At 38.5% G+C, this 20780-nt stretch overlaps 1 protein-coding gene across 7 annotated transcripts in view; it reads right to left on the bottom strand.

The window, feature by feature from the left end:
* The window catches only part of SHISA5 (shisa family member 5), a 41444-nt gene that overhangs the window by 3615 nt on the left and 17049 nt on the right, over nt 1–20780 (bottom strand). For 5 of the 7 annotated variants that reach the window (XM_031961227.1, XM_031961201.1, XM_031961204.1 and 2 more), the window contains exons 3-5: nt 19169–19240; nt 11639–11753; nt 326–441 (exon numbers count right to left, since the gene is read on the bottom strand). In XM_031961227.1, the coding sequence (XP_031817087.1) occupies nt 326–441; nt 11639–11753; nt 19169–19209 (272 nt within the window). In that variant the 5' untranslated portion in view covers nt 19210–19240. The remainder of the gene's footprint in view (nt 1–325; nt 442–11638; nt 11754–19168; nt 19241–20780) is intronic. The other 2 variants (XM_012543409.3, XM_003762173.4) reach the window with 1 other exon arrangement.

Here is a 20780-nt window from a genome sequence, read left to right as displayed (position 1 = left end):
AAATGGAGTTAGTAATGGAGAGACACTGGGGAACAGATAGACAGGTAGAAACAGTTAAAAAGTAGAAGGAGGTAGGAGAGAAAGTATGGAAGAAATGAAGGATTTGGAGGTAAAGGGAATGATTGCAGTAAAAAAGATAAAGGTCTGGTGGAAAGTATAAGGAACAAAGACAAATGGGGGGATGGATGACAGAGATTCTGGACAAGCGCTGATAATGAGGATTGTTGGGAAAGGGACATATTGAGGGACAGGGAAAGAATGAATTCAGAAAGAATGAATCTCTGGCTTAGAAGGTGGAAGAAGGAGGGACCAAGGCTAAACTCACGTCTGGGCCTTCGGCACATCTTGTACAAACAGCAGCAGGAACACGTTAAACAGAAGATGATGGTGACCACAATGAGCACAAAGATAGTTGCTCCAATGCCCACGAATGTCCCGAAACTGAGGGGAAAAATCAAAAGGAAGACTAGCTTATGGATTTGATCTCTTAGAACTTCTAATTCCCTTAGCTCTTCCCCCAAACGTGTCCTCTCCATCTACCCAATGGTAGCCAGGACAGAGGATATTTGCAATACTGGGGACCAGAGGACTTATTAGGTGACAGGTATACACACACTGCAGTAACCTGCTAAGCCACTTCATTCCCTTCATCCCACCATCTCTGAGCACAGAAACCTCGATTTTTGCTGCTTTCCAACAGCCCTTATACCACGTACCACTAATCTAATACTTGCCACAAATATGTACACAACTTAATTGCTCTGCTTCTTCTACAGGGACTGAAGGCAGGACCTAAGTTTGATCCTCCCACTGGGGGAGGGAGGGAGGAGAGCTGTATTTAGTCCAGGAAAAATGAAAAAGCTTTACAAGTTCAATCTAAGAAAACTGTTTAGCCCTTGGAGTTTCATTAATGAAAATAAAGTTGGAGGCAGACTTTCTCCAGATAAGAGGGCTAAAGAAAGCATTTTTAGCCAGGTCTCAAAGAATTTAGAATCTACTGGAGGAAAGACAAGAACTCTGGAAAATGAGCTGGCAAAGACAATGGAATCCTTTTAGGCTGCTCCAGGCCTAAAGAAACCAGAATTAGCATTATTTATGTTCTATTGTATTTTTATTTCTTTTGCTAAATATTGCCCAATTATATTTTAATTTTAGGTCTTAGTTTAGTGGGCCATTTTTATTTCAGTTTGACATCTCTCGGTACAAGACCTTAGGGATAGCACTGAAGCTGGGCCCTGAAGAAACTGAAGAAATTCAACCATATGAGGAGAGAATCGCACCTATGGTACTCATGAGTTTAAAAAAAAAAAATAGCTGGGGAGAGCTATTAGGTGGCTCAACTAGACCAATGGATCTAGAGTCAGAAAGTTGTTGAATTGTTTTCCGTTGAGTCCAATTCAAGACCCTACTTGGGTTTTTCTTGGCATGCCTTGCACTTAGCTGCACTGAAGACAAAAAGAAGATCTGAGTTCAAATCTAGCCTGAAACTAGCTGTGAAACACTGGGCAATTCTCAGTCTGCCTCAGTTTCTTCAAATGCAAAAGAGGCATCAGAATAGCATCTATCAGTCTGATTCTTTTTGTACAGCAAAATAACGTTTTGGTCATATATACTTATTGTGTATCTAATTTATATTTTAATGTATTTAACATCTACTGGTCATCCTGCCATCTAGGGGAGGGGGTGGGGGGGTAAGAGGTGAAAAATTGGAACAAGAGGTTTGGCAATTGTTAATGCTGTAAAGTTACCCATGCATATAACCTGTAAATAAAAGGCTATTAAAAAAAAAAAAAAAAAAAAAAAAAAAAAAAAGAATAGCATCTATCTATCTCATGAAGGCTTTTTTTTTTTAACTCATTTTTATAAGATTTTGAATTCCAAATTTTTCTCCCTTCCTTCTCCCCTCTTCAAGACAGCAAATAATCTGATATGGATTATACATGTGCAATCATGTCAAACATTTCCACATTAGTCCCATTGTCTAAAAAAAAAAAGAAGAAGAAGAACAAAAGGAGCAAAACCACGAGAAAGAAACCAAAAAAGCAAGGATAGTATGCTTCAATCTGCATTCAGACTCTCTCTGATGTGATCAGCATTTTCCATCATGTGTCTTTTGGAACTGTCCAGGATCACACTGCTGAGACGGGCTAACTATCACAATCAACTATCACACAATGTTGCTCTTACTGTGTAACAATGTTCTCCCGGTTCTGCTCACTTCACTAAGCATCAGTTCATGTAAGTCTCTCCAGGTTTCTCTGAAATCATCTTCCTGATCATAGAACAATAATATTCCATAACATTTATATACCACAATTTATTCAGCCATTCTCCATCAATGGGCATTCATTCAGTTTCTAGTTCCTTGCCACTACAACAAAAAAAGGGCTGCTACTAAATATTTTCGCATATGTGAGTCCTTTTTCTTTTTTATGATCTCTTTGGGATACAGGCCCAGCAAAGACACTGCTGGATCAAAAGATATGTATTATTTGATAGCCCTTTGGGCATAGTTCCAAATTGCTCTCCAGAATGGTTGGATCATTTATTCACAACTCCATCAACAGAACATCAGTGTCTCAGATTTCTCATATCCCCTCCAACGCATTTATCACTTTCTGTGACCTTAGCCAATCAACCTCACAGAGTGTCTGCAAGGATTAAATGAGAAGTTATAAGATAAATAAAAATAGGAAGTTTGGCTAGGCCGCAAAGGTAGGCTGTGGAGAACTTTGAAAACCCAATTAATAAGTTTGTATTTAACAATAAGGAGCTTCTGAAAGTTTCTGAGTAGGTTAGGAAAATGATCTGGGCAAGTGACAAGAAGGGCAAGTCATGTGGAAAGGAGGAAGAATGAAGTCAGAAACACCAATTAGAAGATTGGTATAATAGTCCAGGTAAGAAGTTAAGAGGCCCTGAACTGGGGTGGTGACAGAAGACCAAGGATATGTTTCCAAAGATAATGTGGAGATTGAATTGACAGAACTTGGCAACACATTGGATCGGAGGAGAGGGGGGAGGAGCTGAGAGGTTTGTTAAACAAGACATGATTTCAAGATTAGAAAGCCCTTAGCAACATTAACAAAACACAGAAGTTAAGGGGAAGATGAGTTCACTTTGAAGAATTTTTTTAAGTTTTTTGATTTGAGGTTGCTGATAGAGAAAAGACCACAGGGATAGGAGCTAAGAGGAGAGAAGCTGTAACTAAAAAATTTTCTTTTTAGTTTTTAGGAATTTTCTGCCTAAAAGTGACTACAAAAGCTACAGGATTTGATGAGATCAACAAGGGTGAAAGAAAAATACAGAGAGAGAATGATATACTAATGGCCTTGGAGAATGGTCCATCAATCCATTAGGTACGGAATGAAAATATTAAAACTTGTTTATATTTATTTAATTTTAAAAAACAAGTACTCTCGCTCCCTCTCCCTTTCTCTCTCTCCTTTTCCCTTTCCTTTACCTTCTCATCCTCTCTCTCTTTTATCTTTTTCTTTCTCTCTCTCTCTCCCACCTACCAAGAGAAAGAGCATGCATGCATACAGTGCAGAGGGACTGAATGTGGGATGCTCATTCATTCCACTTATTCATCCTATGAAAGATCACACTAATAATGTCAGCACAAGCTGACAAAAAGGATCACAGCAGATCTGACACATTTTAGCAACCTCTTATTAGCCACAAAAATGATCTAATCATCTCCCACACAGGCAAAAGAAATTTCTAAGTATCTAAAACTTGTTTGAAAAATGGATTTATATACACTATCATTAATAATGAACCTCCCCCCAAGTATATGTTGTACCCAAGGTATTAGTTAATGATAACATAAATCCACTATCCTAAAAAGACATTTAAAGTTAGCTTTTATTGTGAAAAACACTCTTTGTATCCCCTAAAAACAACTCTCATACTTAGAAAACCTGAAAACATAATTTTCTAATCTGTTTTTCAAAATCTTCAGAACTTCCTTAGGATTTGAACCCATTTGTTAAAAATCTAAAAATGTAACATCTTTCTATTATTAGTTTGCAAAAAGTGAACAATACTTATGCCTACCACCTTTAAAACATAGCTTTCTCCATATGTATACTGTTTACATAATTTCTTTCTCCTATTCAGTCCAGCTGTTATAAAAAGCTGTCTCTACCTGTTTGCCTCCTTTTTCTCACCTCTCACTCATTTCTCAACCCTTTGCAATCTTGGTATACTCAGAAACTGGCTTTTGGACTTGGCAAACAATAGACTGCTCTTTAAGGTTACTATCTTATTTTTCCAAAATACATACAAAAATAGTTTTTAGGATTCACCTTCATAAAACTTTATACAGCAAGCAATCCAATATAGGTTAAACATGTGCAATTCTTCTAAACATATTTCCATAGTCACCATACTGTGTAAGAAAAATCAGATCAAAAAGGGGGGAAAAACACGAGAAAGGAAAAAACAAAAAGGAAAATATTATGCCTTGATCCATATTCAGTCTCCATAGTTTTCTCTAGATGAAGATGGCTCTTTCCATCACAAATCTATTAGAATTGCCTTCAATCACTTCATCATAGGAATTGCATGCATACAGTTCACAACTCCACGAAAAATCCTGCTTCACTAGATAGATCCCATATCCCACATAAGTCCTGCCCTCCCCCCCCCCAGCTTCTGCTCTTCTGTTTACTGCCTAATGACCTACAGCTAATAGGGCTAGAGGGGATTAAGATGGGTATGAGAGGATTTCTGAGTGAAAGAAGGGATGCCTTCTGAGCAAGTTCCTTTCTTTTTGAAAAAAAAAAAAATTATTTTTGCTGAGGTAATTGGGGTTAAGTGACTTTCCAAGAGTCACACAGCTAGGAAGTGTTAAGTGTATGAGACCAGATTTGAACTCCGGTCCTCCTGACTTCGGAACTAGTGCTCTATCAACTGGGCCACCCAGCTGCCCCTATTTTTGAAATTAAAAAAGAATAAAATGAAACAAAATTAGTTTGATTAAAAAAATTTTTATTAAACCAATTCTGCTTTTCTCTCCCCCTACTCCCTCTCCTCACGGAAAAAGAAAAGCAAAAGCCCTTGAACAAATAAGTAGAATCAAGCAAAATTACATTATAACAGTCAAATATTTCTTATACATATGTGTGTGTATAGGAGTACATGTATACATAGTAATATATATATGTATGAGTCTCTACACACACATACACACACACACACACACACACATTTGTACATATACTATCACCAATTTGCCAAGAGGTGGGTAACCTGTTTTATTGTGGGTCCTCTGAAATCCTGGTTCAATACTTTGTAATTCAGTTTTTGAGGCTTTCAAAGCAAAACAATGATTTTCCAGGGCTCGTCCTGAAGTCAGGAGGACCTAAATTTAAATTCAGCCTAAGTCACTTTGTGATCTTGGGCAAGTCACTTAACCTATCTGCCTCAGTTTCTACAACTGTAAAATGGAACTAATAATAGAACCTACCTCCTAGGTCTGAGTAATATTTGTAAAGCACTTAACAGAGTATCTGACATTTGGCAAGTGCTTCCTTCTTTCCAGGATGGAACATATGGAGAATAAACTTCTTCAGAGTAAATACTATCACATTCTTTGTCTACACATCTCCAGGACCTAATACAGTGCCTGGCAATATAATAGGTGCTTAATAAATGCTAGCTGAATGACTAATACAGAAATATTTTGCATGACTTCATGAGTATGGGTGTTATATTTCTTGCCTTCTCAATAGATGGGAGGGGATAGAGAGCAGAGGATTCAGAAATAAAAATAAAAATGAACTTCCAATAAACACATAAATGCTTGTTGATGGATTGGGCCTAAATATACTTGACTCTGTACTAGAGAGATTATTTCTAAGGATCGTTATTTGCTTAGTTTTGACTTTACCTATCTCCCCATCCTAATCAGTGCTTTCTCAGATTTGTGTTAACCAAGAATCACGAAGACATCTGACTTTTATTAACTGTGGGAAGTTCTCCCTAGGAGATCTCATAAACAGGAACAAAACAAAACAAAAATCCTGACTGCCTTGGGCTTTGCTATCATTAGGATTTGGGGTTTTGAAGACCTAGATTGAAATCCTAGCTAGCTGCACAGCCTTGGACATAGCTGTCTCATCTGTAAAATGGAGGGAGACTATACTACCTAAATGAAATGACATTTCCTGACATTTCTCAGCTTTAAAATGAGAGGAGAGTCTGATGAGAACCTTCCTCTTGGGTTCTAACCTTCTTGGGTTCAACCTTCCTTAATTAGAAGCCCCTTCCCCTAAATCTATGATGCTCTTATCTTTCATTTTTCCATCTCCTAATAATTATGAACTCAGATTTCCTGAGTTCCTTATAAACACAGAATACCTCTAAGGTTTTATAGATAGTTTTGGTTTTTACATTACTTCCCCCAAAACTAAGGTGATATGATCCTATAATCTCCAGGAGCAAAGAAGAAAAGCCCAGCAAAATGAATCAATATATTTAAATTCTGATATCAAATGGAAGGAATTCCCCCACCCCTGCAAAGAAGCAGGAGCAGCCCTTCCCCCACTAAATAGGGGGCAGTGGTTTATCTCATCTCTCTTTTTGGGGGGGCTAAGACCTCTGTCAGGCATTTCAGCTGCTAGAGGCCCCATCTGAGCTCAATCACTTTCTCCCTGTTATGAAACATAGTTTTCCTCCTCAATGTTAACAGTAAAAAATCCCTGTCTGAGACCCACCCATGGGGCCTCTAGCATCTGTCTCCACAGGCCCATAAGAACACAGGGCTCCCAAGACTAAACATGCTCATTTCCGCTCTTCTAGATTCTGTTCCAGTTAGTTATTTGAGAAAAACTGTTTTTTACTTACTGCAAACCTCAAACCTCAGCCTCAGAAAGGCGGGCCTGAGCTTGAAGCAGTCTAAATCACTAAAAGCAGGGGTCCTCAAACTTTTTAAATAGGGAGCCAGTTCACTGTCCCTCAGACTGTTGGAGGGCCGGACTATAGTAAAAACAAAAACTTTGTTTTGTGGGCCTTTAAATAAAGAAACTTTATAGTCCTGAGTGAGGGGGATAAATGTCTTCAGCTGCTGCATCTGGCCCGTGGGCCATAGTTTGAGGACCCCTGACTAAAAGAATAAAACTAAGACTTACACTAGCCCTGCCTCTGAGAAGTCAGCCCAAGAAGCTAGGCTCAACTTTCCTTAAACTCTATTTCACCATGTGAAAGCTCACACTTTCCCCATAGTTAGAATGACCAAGAATGGAGAATTCAATGAAGATCTTTTCCCCTCTATTCTTTCCCAAGAGCCTTTTCTCCAAACTTCTTTAAATCAAACTGAGATGGTTCTTATCACCTCAGGCTGGATGGCTACCACAGAACACAACCTCCACAAGCCCAGCCTCCACAAGTGTCTTCATCAGTACAACTCCTGAGATATACCTGTCCATGGCTTCCAACCCGGTGGTCCTTCTTGAAGGCTCTGAGGAACCTTGTTAGTGGTTTACTCAGTCTCCAAAATTCTGTAAATATCTCCAATTTCAAGTCCGATAGTTCCACACTTTCTCTCTGGCTCCTCTGACCCGACCCTAATAGTTTAGTCTTGCCACATTCTTTCTCACTTCCTCTCAGTTCAGCAAGGCCCCAACAGTGACAACCTACTCACCACAAAAGCAACCCACCCCATGAAGGGCGAGTCTGTGAAATGTTACTGAGGCAGTATGATTTTTCTCCATTTCTTCTCCTACTAGCTTTCATTAAGGGTAGGGGTTCGGAAATACTGAATCACTGACATGTCTGTCCCTGGGAAGTAGGGTACTATCTCATTGAACAGATGCCTCCTGGCTGGATGTTACTCCCTGACAAAAGCTAAAAGGAGAACACGTTCAGAAACCCCCAAATCTCCTCTTTCCCTGTCCTTGGCTCCTTTCACCTCCCACCTACTTGCCCAATACTTAACAAATTTCTAGAAAATGGGATCTTCACTGGAGGACCATGAAATTTTAAAAAGTATTTTTGACAATTATTTGGATATAATTGGTATCCCTTTAAGTACTGTATATTTTATTTTGTGTATTTAGAACATTCTGAGAAATGGTCAAGAGACTTTCACAAGACTACCAAAAGGTATCAAATGATACAAAAAAAGCTTTAAAACCACTCTGCTTTTATTTAAAAAAACAAACAAACAAACAAAAAAACCTTTCCCCTCCAGCAGCCTCAATAACCATGAGCTTCAAGAGAGAACAACCTTCCTATTTCATCTTCTAGACCCTCTGAACTTTGAAAATCTCTCCTAGTTCAAATCACTTCTAGGACCGGAGAGTGGCTTTCATTTGCAAAATTCCTCAGAAAGTTCAGTAAAACAGATCCAGATTAAATGCAAACAACCTCACTTTTCAAGTACCAGATTCAAATTATTTCCCCTCAGGATTCAAAATTCCACCTTGAATAAAGTGTAAATCATTTACTTACTATCCCTGGGCCAGAGTCTCCCTAACTGAAAAATGAAGTTTTAAGACTCGGTGACCTCAAAAATATCTTCCAGATGGATGAATGATCCCCACAAAACTTCAAGCTTTCCATAACTATCCCATTTCAACCAAATCCAATCTTTTTTTTTTTAATACCATCTTGGGACCCCTTAAAGTCCTAAACCTTCCGAGTGACCTACCAAGCTTCCCTTAGTAGAGCTTCCACTGAAGCTGGAAACTGGGAAAGCTCAGAGTCGCATTCATATCCCAGTTCCCTTGGTAAAGGTATTTTCCTTCCTTTCTCTTTCCTTCCAAACTCAAAGAGCAGCTTCAATCTGGCCTACTCCCGGCTGCCCAAGAACAGACACCTTTGATGAAGGCCTTGGTTATCATTCTTATGATCTTAGAATAAAAGATGTCTCTAGTCATCTCATGATATGTTCCTGTTTCCCTATAGAAGGAGCTGGTCTACTTTTAAAAATTTACATTTTTTTTTCCAGTAAACAAAAATCTATTTTCTCTCTCCCACCTGGAATAAAAGGGGAAGAGAGTGTGGTCTATGGTCAAAAAAGCTTCATGCTAAAGATTTTCTGACTCAGAGCAGATCAGAATCCCAGGGGATTAGGGAGGTAGTCATCATGTTATTCCATACCTCCCCAAGTCTCTCCCTTCCATTATCCCCAAGACCCGTGGAGGTTCGGAAGAGACCCTAACACGCTGGAGGCAGCGGGAAAGGGGGACCCCCTTGCTGCTGTTTCCCCTGCAAGCTTCACTCCATCACTCCCGCCCCACTCGCGATCCCCTGGGGCACCAGCAGCAGATAGGGCTTTTCCCCCACAGCTCCATCCAGGTCCCAGAGCATTTGGCCTGCATCCCCTCTGCCCGGGCGGTGGGACTGGATGAAAGCAATTACTTTTAGGGGGAAATGGCCCCAATTCACCAAGGTCTCTCCGCAGTTGCCCAAGTCAGTGACACCAGAAGAATTCCAAGGGAGGGTCATTAAGCCCAGCACGGTGACATTTACCCTTGTGGGGAAAGCCGGCCAATTTTAGCAGAGCATCACAGCCCCGGCAGGGAGACTTTCTGGGCTTAATTATCCCAGGCTGTCTGGTACCCGGTAAAGGGCTCCTGCACACAGTGAGGCAGACACCGCGGGGGCGCCTAGCGTGGAGACCCCGGCCCGGACACGGCAGACCCCTGCGCTCCCCAAACTTACCCCATCTTTGTCCTGGCTACATGCTGAAGCACCACCTAGGACCTCTACCAGCCGGCACTGTCTCCTCCCCTCCCAGGAAAACGAAAGTAAACACGTGTGGCCACAATTCCAGAAACTGACTCAATTCGGGCCTCTGACGTCACAGGAAAAGAGCCTCCGCTCGGAACACACCTGGGCATGCCCAAAGAGGAGCCTGTCGGCAGCCCATGTGCTTCCCTTCCCCCACCGGGGAGGAAGGGGGCATTCCCTAAGTCCCCTCCCCAAACCTCTCTCAGCCTCCCCTAGTGAGCCTCGGACCCCCCTGCCTCCCGGAGGGACCCCAGATCCAGGCTTTTCTCCCAAAGCATCAAGCCCGGGGGTAGGGTCGGATCCCACTCAGTGCCTGCAAGTCTAGAACCCAGAGCTGCGGCCCAAGTCCAAAACCCCCGCCGGGATCCCAAGACAGAGCTCAAAGCCCAGACAGAATTCTCCCCGCAGCCACATCTTATCTCCTCAGATAAAAGAGGTCACCCGGTCAAAAGACCTGGCTCAAACACTTCTCTATTTCCTTCCTTGCAGAAGGTGAGCTTAGTTGTAGATCTTAGAACCCCAATATTCGGGGCTAGCTGGGATTTCAGATAGTGTCTGAGTCTGCAGCCCAATTTTACACACGAGAAAACAAACGCAGAGAGGGGAAAGAGTGATAATATGGTATTTAGAATGATATCTAATATCATTATATATAACAATATAAAATATGTAAAATTGCATATTAAAAACATAATTAAAACGAGTATTTATGGTCAAACCCACTTAACCAACAAGCTTTCCCACTTCCTAAATCGGCCCCTTTTATTGAAGCCTTGCTTTTAACTGGGGAAAACACCATCCGAGATCCTAAGGTGTTCCATTTCTTGTCCAAAACTTCACACTCTTTAGCAATGACTTCTAGATTGGTTTTGATCAGTAGTAACACTTGTGTCCACTTGAATCACTAGATGTGAGCAGCCACCATCACCAGGTCTGACAAATCTTGGGAAGTTTTTTATCTCATTCTCTCATTCTGAATACAGGTCCCATAAAGACTGCATGGCTTTCAATTCTTATCAATTTGACCCAAAAACTTCCTCAATGGCCCTCAGCAGGAATGTACAACCAGCACTACCTCATCTGACTGATGTCTCAACTGATCAATTAATGAATCAACATTTATTAAATATCTACTATGTGCCAGATACTATGCTAGGTCCAGTAGATAGAAAAAGAGGCAAAAGACAAATAGCTCACAATCTAATAGGAGAGACAACATAAAAAATAACTAAATACAGGATAAATAGGTAATAATTGACCAAAGGAAGGATCCTGTATTGAGAAGTTAGGAAAAAGACTTCCCGTACAAGGTGAAACCAGGGAAATTAGTAGTCAAAGTGTGGCAGGAGAGCATTTCAGGCATGGGTAATAGAGAAAATATCCAGACTTGAAAGATGGAATGTCTTGTTTTGCAGAACAGAGACTGGTGGCAGTGGATCAAAGAGGACACATTGGGTGAAGTCAAGTGTAAGAAAACAGAAAAGGTAGGAAGAGGCTATGTATTTGTTTCTGGAGGAACTGGGAAGCCCTAAGGGTTTTACTGAGCAGCATGACTGGACCTTTGTTTTAGGAAAATCACTTTAACAGAATACAGAGACTCATTTGCAGGCCATGGGAGTAATCAAGGTGAGAGGTGATGAGCACCTGCACCCAGAATGCTGACAGCCCCAGAGGAAAAAAAAGTATGTACCCAAGAGATCCACAAAGGGAAATCAACAGATTCTGGCAACTCCCCGGCTAAGGGGGCAGGAAAGAGGAGGAAGAAATAGTACTTATCCGGTTTGGGAATCATCAACACAGAGATGGCTATCAAATCCATGGGAGCTGCTAAAACCATCAAGGGAAGTAATATAGAGGGAAAAGAAGAGAAGGTCCTGATAGACTCCGGAAGGGCACGTACAGTTAGAGAGAGTGATGTGGAACATGATCCAGCAGAGTAGACAGAAGGAGCAGTCCAGTAGGTAGGTAAGGTAGATAGGTGGGTAGAATCAGGAAAAGAGTAGTGTCCCAAAAACCTAGAGAGAGGAAAGAATAATTAGAGAGGATTAGAGAATGATCAACAGTATCAAAGGCTGCAAAGAGGTCTAGGAGAGCCAAAACTGAGAAAAAGTTATGGGATTTGGCAGCTAAGAGATCACTGGTAAATTTGGGGAGTACAATTTTGCAGGAATAATAAAAGTTGGAAGCCAGACTGTAAAGGGTTAAGAAGAGAGTAAGAAGAGAGAATTTGGAGGTAATTACTGCAGATGACTTTTTCAAGGAGTTTAACACAAGGTAGGAAAGGTCTAAGATGATATTTAACAGGCATGGAAAGATCAAGGAAGGGTTTTTTCAGGATGAGGGAAACATGGGGACACTTGTAGGCAGTAGAGAAGGAGCAATTAAACAAAGAGATCGAAAATATATAACAAGCGGGGATGACAAATGGGGTAATCTGCTGGAGGAGATAGGATGGAATGGGATTGCTTCAACGAGCAACTCCTTGGTAAGGAATAAAATCACTTCATATGAGACAAGGAAGAAGGAAGAATGGCAGAAGGGAATGAGAAAGAAGGGATTATCAGGAACTCAAAGTTAATAAGGCAAAGTTCTCAGCTGAGAAAGCAGGGTAAAAGAAAGCTATGGGAGATCTGAGGAGGCATGAAAACTTTTGGAAGAGCTGCTTGTGGGAAATGGGAGAGTAAGCTGATAAATGAAGTAAAGTAGGACTGTGTAAAAGCAGGGAGTGCCCAGTAATATAAATCTGTAGTGGATCTGTAGTCAGAAATTCACTACAGATTTTGCCTTTGGAGTTATATTAACATTCCTTGAGGGAATTTTTTTTTTTTGATTTTTAAAATTTTTAAACCATTTTAAAAGTTGCTTCTTCAGAAAGAGCCTTTTATCTGCCAGCACTGTCTCCTCCCCTCCCAGGAAAACGAAAGTAAACACAAATAGAATAATTTGGGCTTTAGGGTGAACACAGACTGCTGAAAAATCAAGATGAGGTAGAACAGGAGTCCTCCGGATACAACCTGAGGAAATCTGAAGAAAGACTGAAGATTTGAAGGAGGAGGAATTAACCCATATGAAGTACAGACACCTCTGGCTAACTCTGCAGAAACAGCAAGTGGTGTCCCCCTGGGGCTAGTGTGGCTGAAACCTCAGTAAGAACCACAGAAACTTTCACTTCCCCCTCTATTTGCAGAGTCTGGGTCTGAGTCCAGAAAAACTGAGGGAACCTCAGCTGATCAGGAACACCAGGCCCAGGTGTGCTGCAGGGATGCAGTCTTGAACCAGAAGGAGCCAGCATAGCCATGCAGAAGCAGAGGGGAGAGCAGAGGTGAAGCCAAGAAGCACTATCTCCCCTCATCCCAGGATTAGAGGTGCTTAAGCTACCACTAGCAACTCTTATTTTAAAAAATGAACCAACAAAAGAGAAAGAACCCCATCATAGAAATATATTATGGGGATAAGTTAGACTGCGGTTCATTTTCAGAAGAGGACATTGAAGTAAAAAAAAAAAAAAAAAAAAAAAAAAAAAAAAAAAAAAAAAAAAAAAAAAAAAGCTTTTTCTACTCCTAAAGAGAAATGTGAAATGGCTCCCTGCTCAGAGAGAATTTATAGACTTAAAAAAAAAATTAAAAATCAAATGAGAGACATTGAGGAAAAACTAAAAAGAAAAAAATATTAAAACCATGCAAGAAAAACAAGAATAATTAATGAAAAAAATTAACCAACTAGAAAAGGTTGGTTAAAATAATTTTTAACAAATTATACATACTTATACATTTAGCTCAGTTTCTTCTACAATTGAAAGAGAACTTTATGAAAGAAACGTGTTCCAAATTGTTTTCCTCAGTTTCTTGCTTTCCTTCTAATTCTGGCTTCCTTAGTTTTGTTTGTGCAAAAAAAAAAAAAAAAAAGCCTTGTATTTTATGTAATCAAAATTATCCATTTTACTACTCATGATTTTCCTATCTCATTTGGTCATAAACTTTCTCCTTATCCACAATCTGACACGTAAACTTACTTATATTACCCTTTATGGCTAAATCATTTATACATTATGACTATCTTAGTACACAGTGTGAATGTAGGTCTATGCCTAGTTTCCAAAGTCCTTTCCAGTTTCCCCAGCAATTCTTCTCCCCAGCTTTTTAATAAGTGGGGAGAAAAAAATTAATAAAAATAAAAAGTGGGGAGGAAGAGCAAGAGGGAAGTGGAGAATCTGAAATTCAAAATTACTTAAAATGAATGTTAAAAAATTTTAGAAACATAATTGGAAAATATTTAATGTAATAAAAATATATTTTAAATAAAAATAAAAGCAAGTAGTGTAATATAAAGATTGAGTTGTATGGAAATTATCATTTTTTATTATTTGAATTGGAATGTTTTTAATTATTAATTAAAAACAAAATTAATTTGATTAATTAAAAATTTTTTTAAAAAATGAATACTAAAAAGAGGGATGGCTTATTCTTGAGAATGAAATTCATATTACAAACACAAATTATTCCAATAAACAGAAATATGAGGTGATAGCTAAAAAGACAGAGGTGATTTTAAAAGGATATGCAATCGAGAAACAGGGATAGGGGAGTGAATGTGGATCACAACATAGTATTTTTGCCTTTTTTTGTTGTTTACTTGCTTTTTTTCCCCTTTCTGTATCATGATAAATGTGGAAATATGTTTAGAATTGCACATGTTTAATCTATATTGGATTACTTGCTGTCTGGGGAAAGGAAGTGAAAGGAAGGATAGGTGAAAAATTTGGAACACAAAATTTTGCAATGTTAAAAATTATGTTTGCATGTATTTTAAAAATAAAAAACTATTATTTAAAATTTTTTAATAAAAGGATATGCAAAAGATTGGAGAAACATAAAATTATAGGACAAATACATAAGTTTAGCATAGACTAAAGTAGAGCTAAAGGCCAAAATAAGCTGATACTTAGGCATAATTTTAGGATAATAAAAATTGTTATAGGTTTTTTGTATGCCTTTTTTTTTCTTAAAACTATGTTTTGAGGAAAAAAACAACTATGTTCAGAGAAAGTAAAAGAATATTGAAAAGCTAGACCCATTACATGAAACAGATGGCATACTCTGAACATATTGCAGGGTAGTGAAGCAACTTTTCTCCAGAAAAAGAGAATGACCTTTAAACTGGGACAAACAGAGAAAAGGAGAAACCGAAATCTAAGGATGAAGAACAATCAAAAGTTTTTCAAACATGAGATCAAGTCTCCAAACCTAGATTATATTACTTTTATTACAAATTTATTTCATTTTCAACTCATGAAACAAAATAAGCATTTCCATAAGAGGAGTGGATGAAATGGGGAATGGGAGAGTGGGGGGAGAAGATTAGGTAACAGACATAGAGTAAAAAGAAAGGCTGAGAAAGAAAATAGTGAGTAAAAGTAAAATGAGGGAAATTCACAAATACTAATCATAACTTTGACTATGAATAGAATGCTTATAGCAGCTCTCTTTGTGGAGACAAAGAACTAGAAATTACCATTCCTCCATCAATAGGGGAATGGCCTTGCATGAAATAGTTATTAAGAGTGAAGTGAGCAGAACCAAGAGAATATACAATATAGTAAAAGCAATATTGTTTTGTTTTTGTTTTTTGCTGAGGCAACTGGGATTAAGTGACTTGCCCAGGCTCACATAGCTAGTTAATCTTAAGTGTCTTAGGCCAGATTTGAACTCAGGTCCTCCTGCCTTCAGGATTGGTGCTCTCTCCATAATATTGTTTTAAGAATGACTTTGAGTAAGTAATTGCTGACCACTAAAAATATACTAATTAAAAATTAAAGGCTATCTGTATCCAGAGCAAGAACTGATAAATAGAATAATGAACATATCTCTCTCTCTCTCTCTCTCTCTCTCTCTCTCTGTCTCTCTCTCTCTCCCCTCCCCTCCCCTCCCATTTGTATCTAATAGTAGCCATCTCTAAGAGAGGTAGAAAAAAAAATTTATATGATAGCCTAGATGAATTATATCTTAGTGTACTAAAAACTAGTCTAGGAATGTTTTAGGAAAATATCCTAATTTTCTAAAAGGTCAATTTTAGAAACTATAGAGATCTTAACATAAATCCCCAGAAATCTACTGAATGGATTATTAAATGTACAATTTATGAGGCTATAGAATGAAAAGCAGTGATTACAAGTAGCCAGCATTGGTTTACAAAAAATGTTATGCTAGGAATAATTTTTTTGACAGATTAATTTCACTAAACTGGAAGACTAGGTGAACCCAAATAAAAAGGATTTCAGGAGGCCACTTGTTTAAATTTCTTCTAATATACTAGTTAACAATGTGGAGACTTATATATGGGGCCAGAATACAATTATGTAGATTAAGAACAGGTGGAACAGCCAAAGTCAGAGAATGCAGAATAAAGGATGGAAGCCATCTTGAAGCAGGTTTCTATAAATCATTAAAGATGGTACCAGTCAGACTATGAGAGTAAAAGGGTCAGGGAGTGTCAATGTGAGAAAGAAAAGGGGTCAAAAAGAATTCTTGACTTGTTGGCTGTTTGGTCACTGGCACATTTAAGTACAGTTGCTGGTTTTTAAAAGTTTGTTTTGCATTTTTCATCACTCCCACCATCCCCCTTCCTTTCCTCCTGCAAATGAGCATGTTTTAGTTCCCTACTGCTCTACTAAACATCTACAGTCATCAATTATTTCTTAAATTTCAAATCCAAAGGCTTTTACGTCAGCGTCAGTCTTTGTCTTTCTTGACCTTTCTATAGTATTTGACACTGTTTATATTGCTTAACGCATTCTCCTCCTTTAGCTTTTATGCTACTGACCTATTTGGTTTTTCCTCTGATCTTTCAGATAACTCTTTCAGCCTCCTTTCTCTGCTTTTATCACCCTCTCCCTACTCAAAATCCAGAAGCTTTTTTCAATGCTACTACCTTCCCTCTGAGATTATTCCCAGTGAATCCTGAACATGTTTTGTGGGTACATAGTTGTTTACATTTTATCTCCCCCATTATATTGTGAGTTAACTGAGAGCAAGGACCATTTTATTTTTGCCTTTTCTTTGTATCCCCAGTTTAGCATTGTTAAGCAGGCACTTAAATGCCAGCTGACTAATTAAATCTAGGCACTGCCTAAGACTCTGTTCCTGGCCCTCTTCTCCTCCCCTCTCCTCTGATATTATTTATCCTCATAGTTTCAAGGCTCTCTCCTCTATTTTCTTTTCTTCTTTTTTCCCTTAGAAATATAATTTATTCTCACAGGGTCAATTATTCTCTCTCTACAGATGACTCTTGTATGTGTACACACACACAACACACACACACACACACATCTCATGTTTCCAAGTGCATGTCTTGAAAATCTAATTCAATAAACATTTTTCAAGTGTTCTATAGACTTCAACAGGGAGTCCCACCTTCAATTCAATATGTCTAAAACTGAACTCATCTCTTAAAATCTTTCCTTCTAGTTTTTCTGTTTCTGCTGATGGTTCCACCATTCTACCAGGATCCTAAATTTGTCATCACCTTTGACTCTTCCACCTTCCACACCTTACTGCATTAAATCAAACACCAAGTCTTGAGTTAACCATGATTATCATATAAGCCTTCCATCTCCTCTTCACTCAGTGATCATCCTAACTCAACATCTTATTACCTTTCTCCAAGACTATCATGATGCTTTCCTACCTGCATCCTAAATAATCTTCCTGGAATCAAGACTTCTACTCAAAAATTTTCTGGGGTTGCCAACCTCCCAAAAGATAAGATATTGAATTCTTAAATTAACAATGGACAATCTCTATAATCTGGTCCCAACATACCTTTCAATGCCTACCTCACTTCTTTCAGGGGCCACCCCAATTCTGGTGCACATCACCTCCCACTGGGCCTACCACAATAGCCTACTGGGAGGTCTACCTGTCATAAGTCTTTCCTCAATTCCAAACAGAGATGATGATACTTTTGACCTTGCCAATACTCAAATATTCCACTTCATGAACATCATGAACTCTCAAATTCTTTTGGCTGATCATTATCTTTTATCATTCTCTCTTTCCCTACACTGTACAACTCTTGTCCCTATCTTACTCCTCAATCTAACCTCTCATTATCTCTATTGCTCCTCAGTTTTTTCCTGAGGCGGCATTCTTGTACTGAATATAGTATTTTTCCTTCCCTAATCTGACCCTTTGGTGAATCAGTTCAACTTTATACTAGACTTCTACTCTTGAATCCATTGACAATTTGATCCACAATCACTCCTTGCCAAAATCTTAACTCTGAATTACTTCTGCTTCCTTTATCTCTAATTCATGTGAACGGAGATGGAGAAAATAATGAAACTTGCATAGATCCATCACAAATTAATGTCTTTCTTTTAATTTTAAAATTCAACATATTACCTGGCACATAATAAGTTAACTAATATGATTCTTCCAGGAAATACTCTCTCAACACAAAAACATGCATATGTAAACATATACATAGACATGTACTTCAAATAATACAGGTATAGTCATGCAGAGAATTCCTTCCTAGGTATATGAACTGAGAGGGGCACAGAGACTCTTAAATACATAGAAGCTCCTTTACAGAAATATACAAAGACATATACATCCATACAAGTATACACTATAATGCATAAAGAAACATAAACTCTTGCACATTAATACAATGGTGATCTCTAGTAAACAGCAACCTGTATATGAATATTCTATACAGGGCTAGTAGGCCCTCAGTCTCATCTTTCCAAACCTATAACCATCTCAACACTTCACATATAGCACTTCACACTGATTCATTCACATTGATTATGTCCTATATTTCCTAAAAAACTAGGCATGAAATCAGAGAGCTCAGAGTCATAGAGAGACTAGGAAGGACAGTTTTGGCTTCATTACTGAAGCAAACATGTAGGGGGTCCCTAAAACAGGCAGATGGTACAGGGTGGAAGAAGACACTGCCTGCCTATGCCGTAGGTCCCCTAGCTATCACAGCTCTCAATTCACCCAGGTCCAGTTTTCCCAGAACTTGCCTACGACCTGCCCCTAGACCACCTGTGACAATTTATCTCCCTGCCCAATCATGACTTCATGTTCATCAATATATCTCCAACTGACCACATATAGTCTATGCTCATTTACACATTTCCTATCCATGTGAGAATCTAGGTTCCCTCCCCAGTGTCAGTTAGCACCCTGTGCTCATCTATATTCTTCTTATTTACATACCCTATAAGTATCACTCATCTCACCTCCACTCCCATGCAGTCTATAACACACTAATTTTCTCACCTCTATCCATACCCTCCCTAAACCCAAACACTTACCTTCTTCCACTTGTCCAATGAGGCCATCTACAGTTCCCACCCCTGTCCATATACCCTGCATTTCCAGAGATGGCAGATGAAACAAAGCAAAAGGGAAGGATTTACCCTGGTGGGGGATTATGGTCAAGGTCAGATTCAAAGCCCATTTTCTCGTCTTTTTCTTCCCACTCTATCGATCTGAAAAGAAAAAAAAAGAAACAAAATCTAAAACTTGTGCCACATGAATTAGCAAAGGCTTCAGTCCCAAGGATCAACACAATTTAGTAAGTTGAACTCTTAAAAAAAAAAAATAGTGATTTGATAATACTAATCAAAACTGAAGGTGGCTAGGTGGTGCAGTGGATAGTGTCAGGCTGGCTCTGAAGTTAGGAGCCCTGAGTTCTAATTTGACTTCAATCACTAGCTGTATGTATGATCCTGGGCAAGTCACTTAGCTCTGTTTGCCTCGGTTTTCTTATCTATAAAATGAGTTAAGAAGGAAATAGCAAACATTCTGTGCCTCTGTCAAGAAAACCCAAATGAGGTCACCAAAACTGACTGAAATGACTGGGGAATCACAAAAAAAAAAAAAAAAAAAAATCAAAAAATGATCATAAGATTTCCAGCTAAAGAAACCTCAGAGATCATCCAGTCTAGGGGTTCCAGTGAAATCTGTGAATTATATTATCTAAAATATTTTGATAACTGTATTTCAATAGAAATGGTTTCTTTTGTAAAATCATATATTTTGCTTTAGCCATTTGAAACTTTCATTCTGAGAGGAAGAGACCAATAGCTTCCCCAGACCGTCTGAAGGGTCTCTGCCATAAGAAGAGGGGATGAGCCCCCTGTACTGATCCAATTCCTTTTTTTTTTTTTCATAAAGTCCATCCTGGCTCTTACTTATGACTTGGGGCAAATCACACTCATCTATAAAATAGAGGCATTATCAGTAGTATCTTTGGATTCAATGATCCCACTTTTGATCATATTTCCCAAGAAGAACAAATTTGAATGGGAAAAAAAAAAGAGAGATCTCATATATACCAAAACAGTCCATCAATACTTTTTGTGATAGGAAAAAAAACAAAAAACAACAAATACACAGTCAAAAACCTGAAAATAAAACAAACTTCCATAGATTGAGGGATGGCTGCAAATAAATAAGAATACTTTTATGCCACAAGAAATGACAAACATAAAATCTGTTATTATATGTTGGGACAACATATAAAGTGATCCAGAGAGGAAAACATTACCAGAACAATATGCCCAATGATTACAATAATCTAAGTATAAATTGCACTAAAAAGGCAGTATAATTCAAATGCAATCTGGGAACTCTCAGATAAGGAAATATCCCAGGGAGTACAGATCAGCAGAAAAAGTTGCAATGTGACAAATATGGAAATATGTTTAAAAGGACGGCACATATTTAACATAAGAGACTGTTCACTGTTTTAGGGAAAGGGGGTGTAAGAAAGGGAGGGAGAAAAATTTGGAACACAAGAGTCTTACAAAAATTAATGCTGAAAATTTTCTTTACATATATTTGTAAAAATAAATAAATAAAACACTATGGAAAAGAAAAGAAAAAGTTGCCTAAAGCAATGAGAAGTCAAGTGATTTGCCAGGGTTACACAACCACTATATTAGAGATGAGATTGGAAATTAGATTTTCCTGGTTTTGAAGGTCAAATCTCTTTCCAAAACATCAAACCAACTGTTTCAAACATGA

Source organism: Sarcophilus harrisii, chromosome 1 (assembly GCF_902635505.1).
Source record: "Sarcophilus harrisii chromosome 1, mSarHar1.11, whole genome shotgun sequence".
NCBI lineage: Eukaryota > Metazoa > Chordata > Mammalia > Dasyuromorphia > Dasyuridae > Sarcophilus > Sarcophilus harrisii.
The sequence above is the reverse complement of the archived record's forward strand: the minus strand, read 5'-3'. Positions and strand labels throughout refer to the sequence as shown.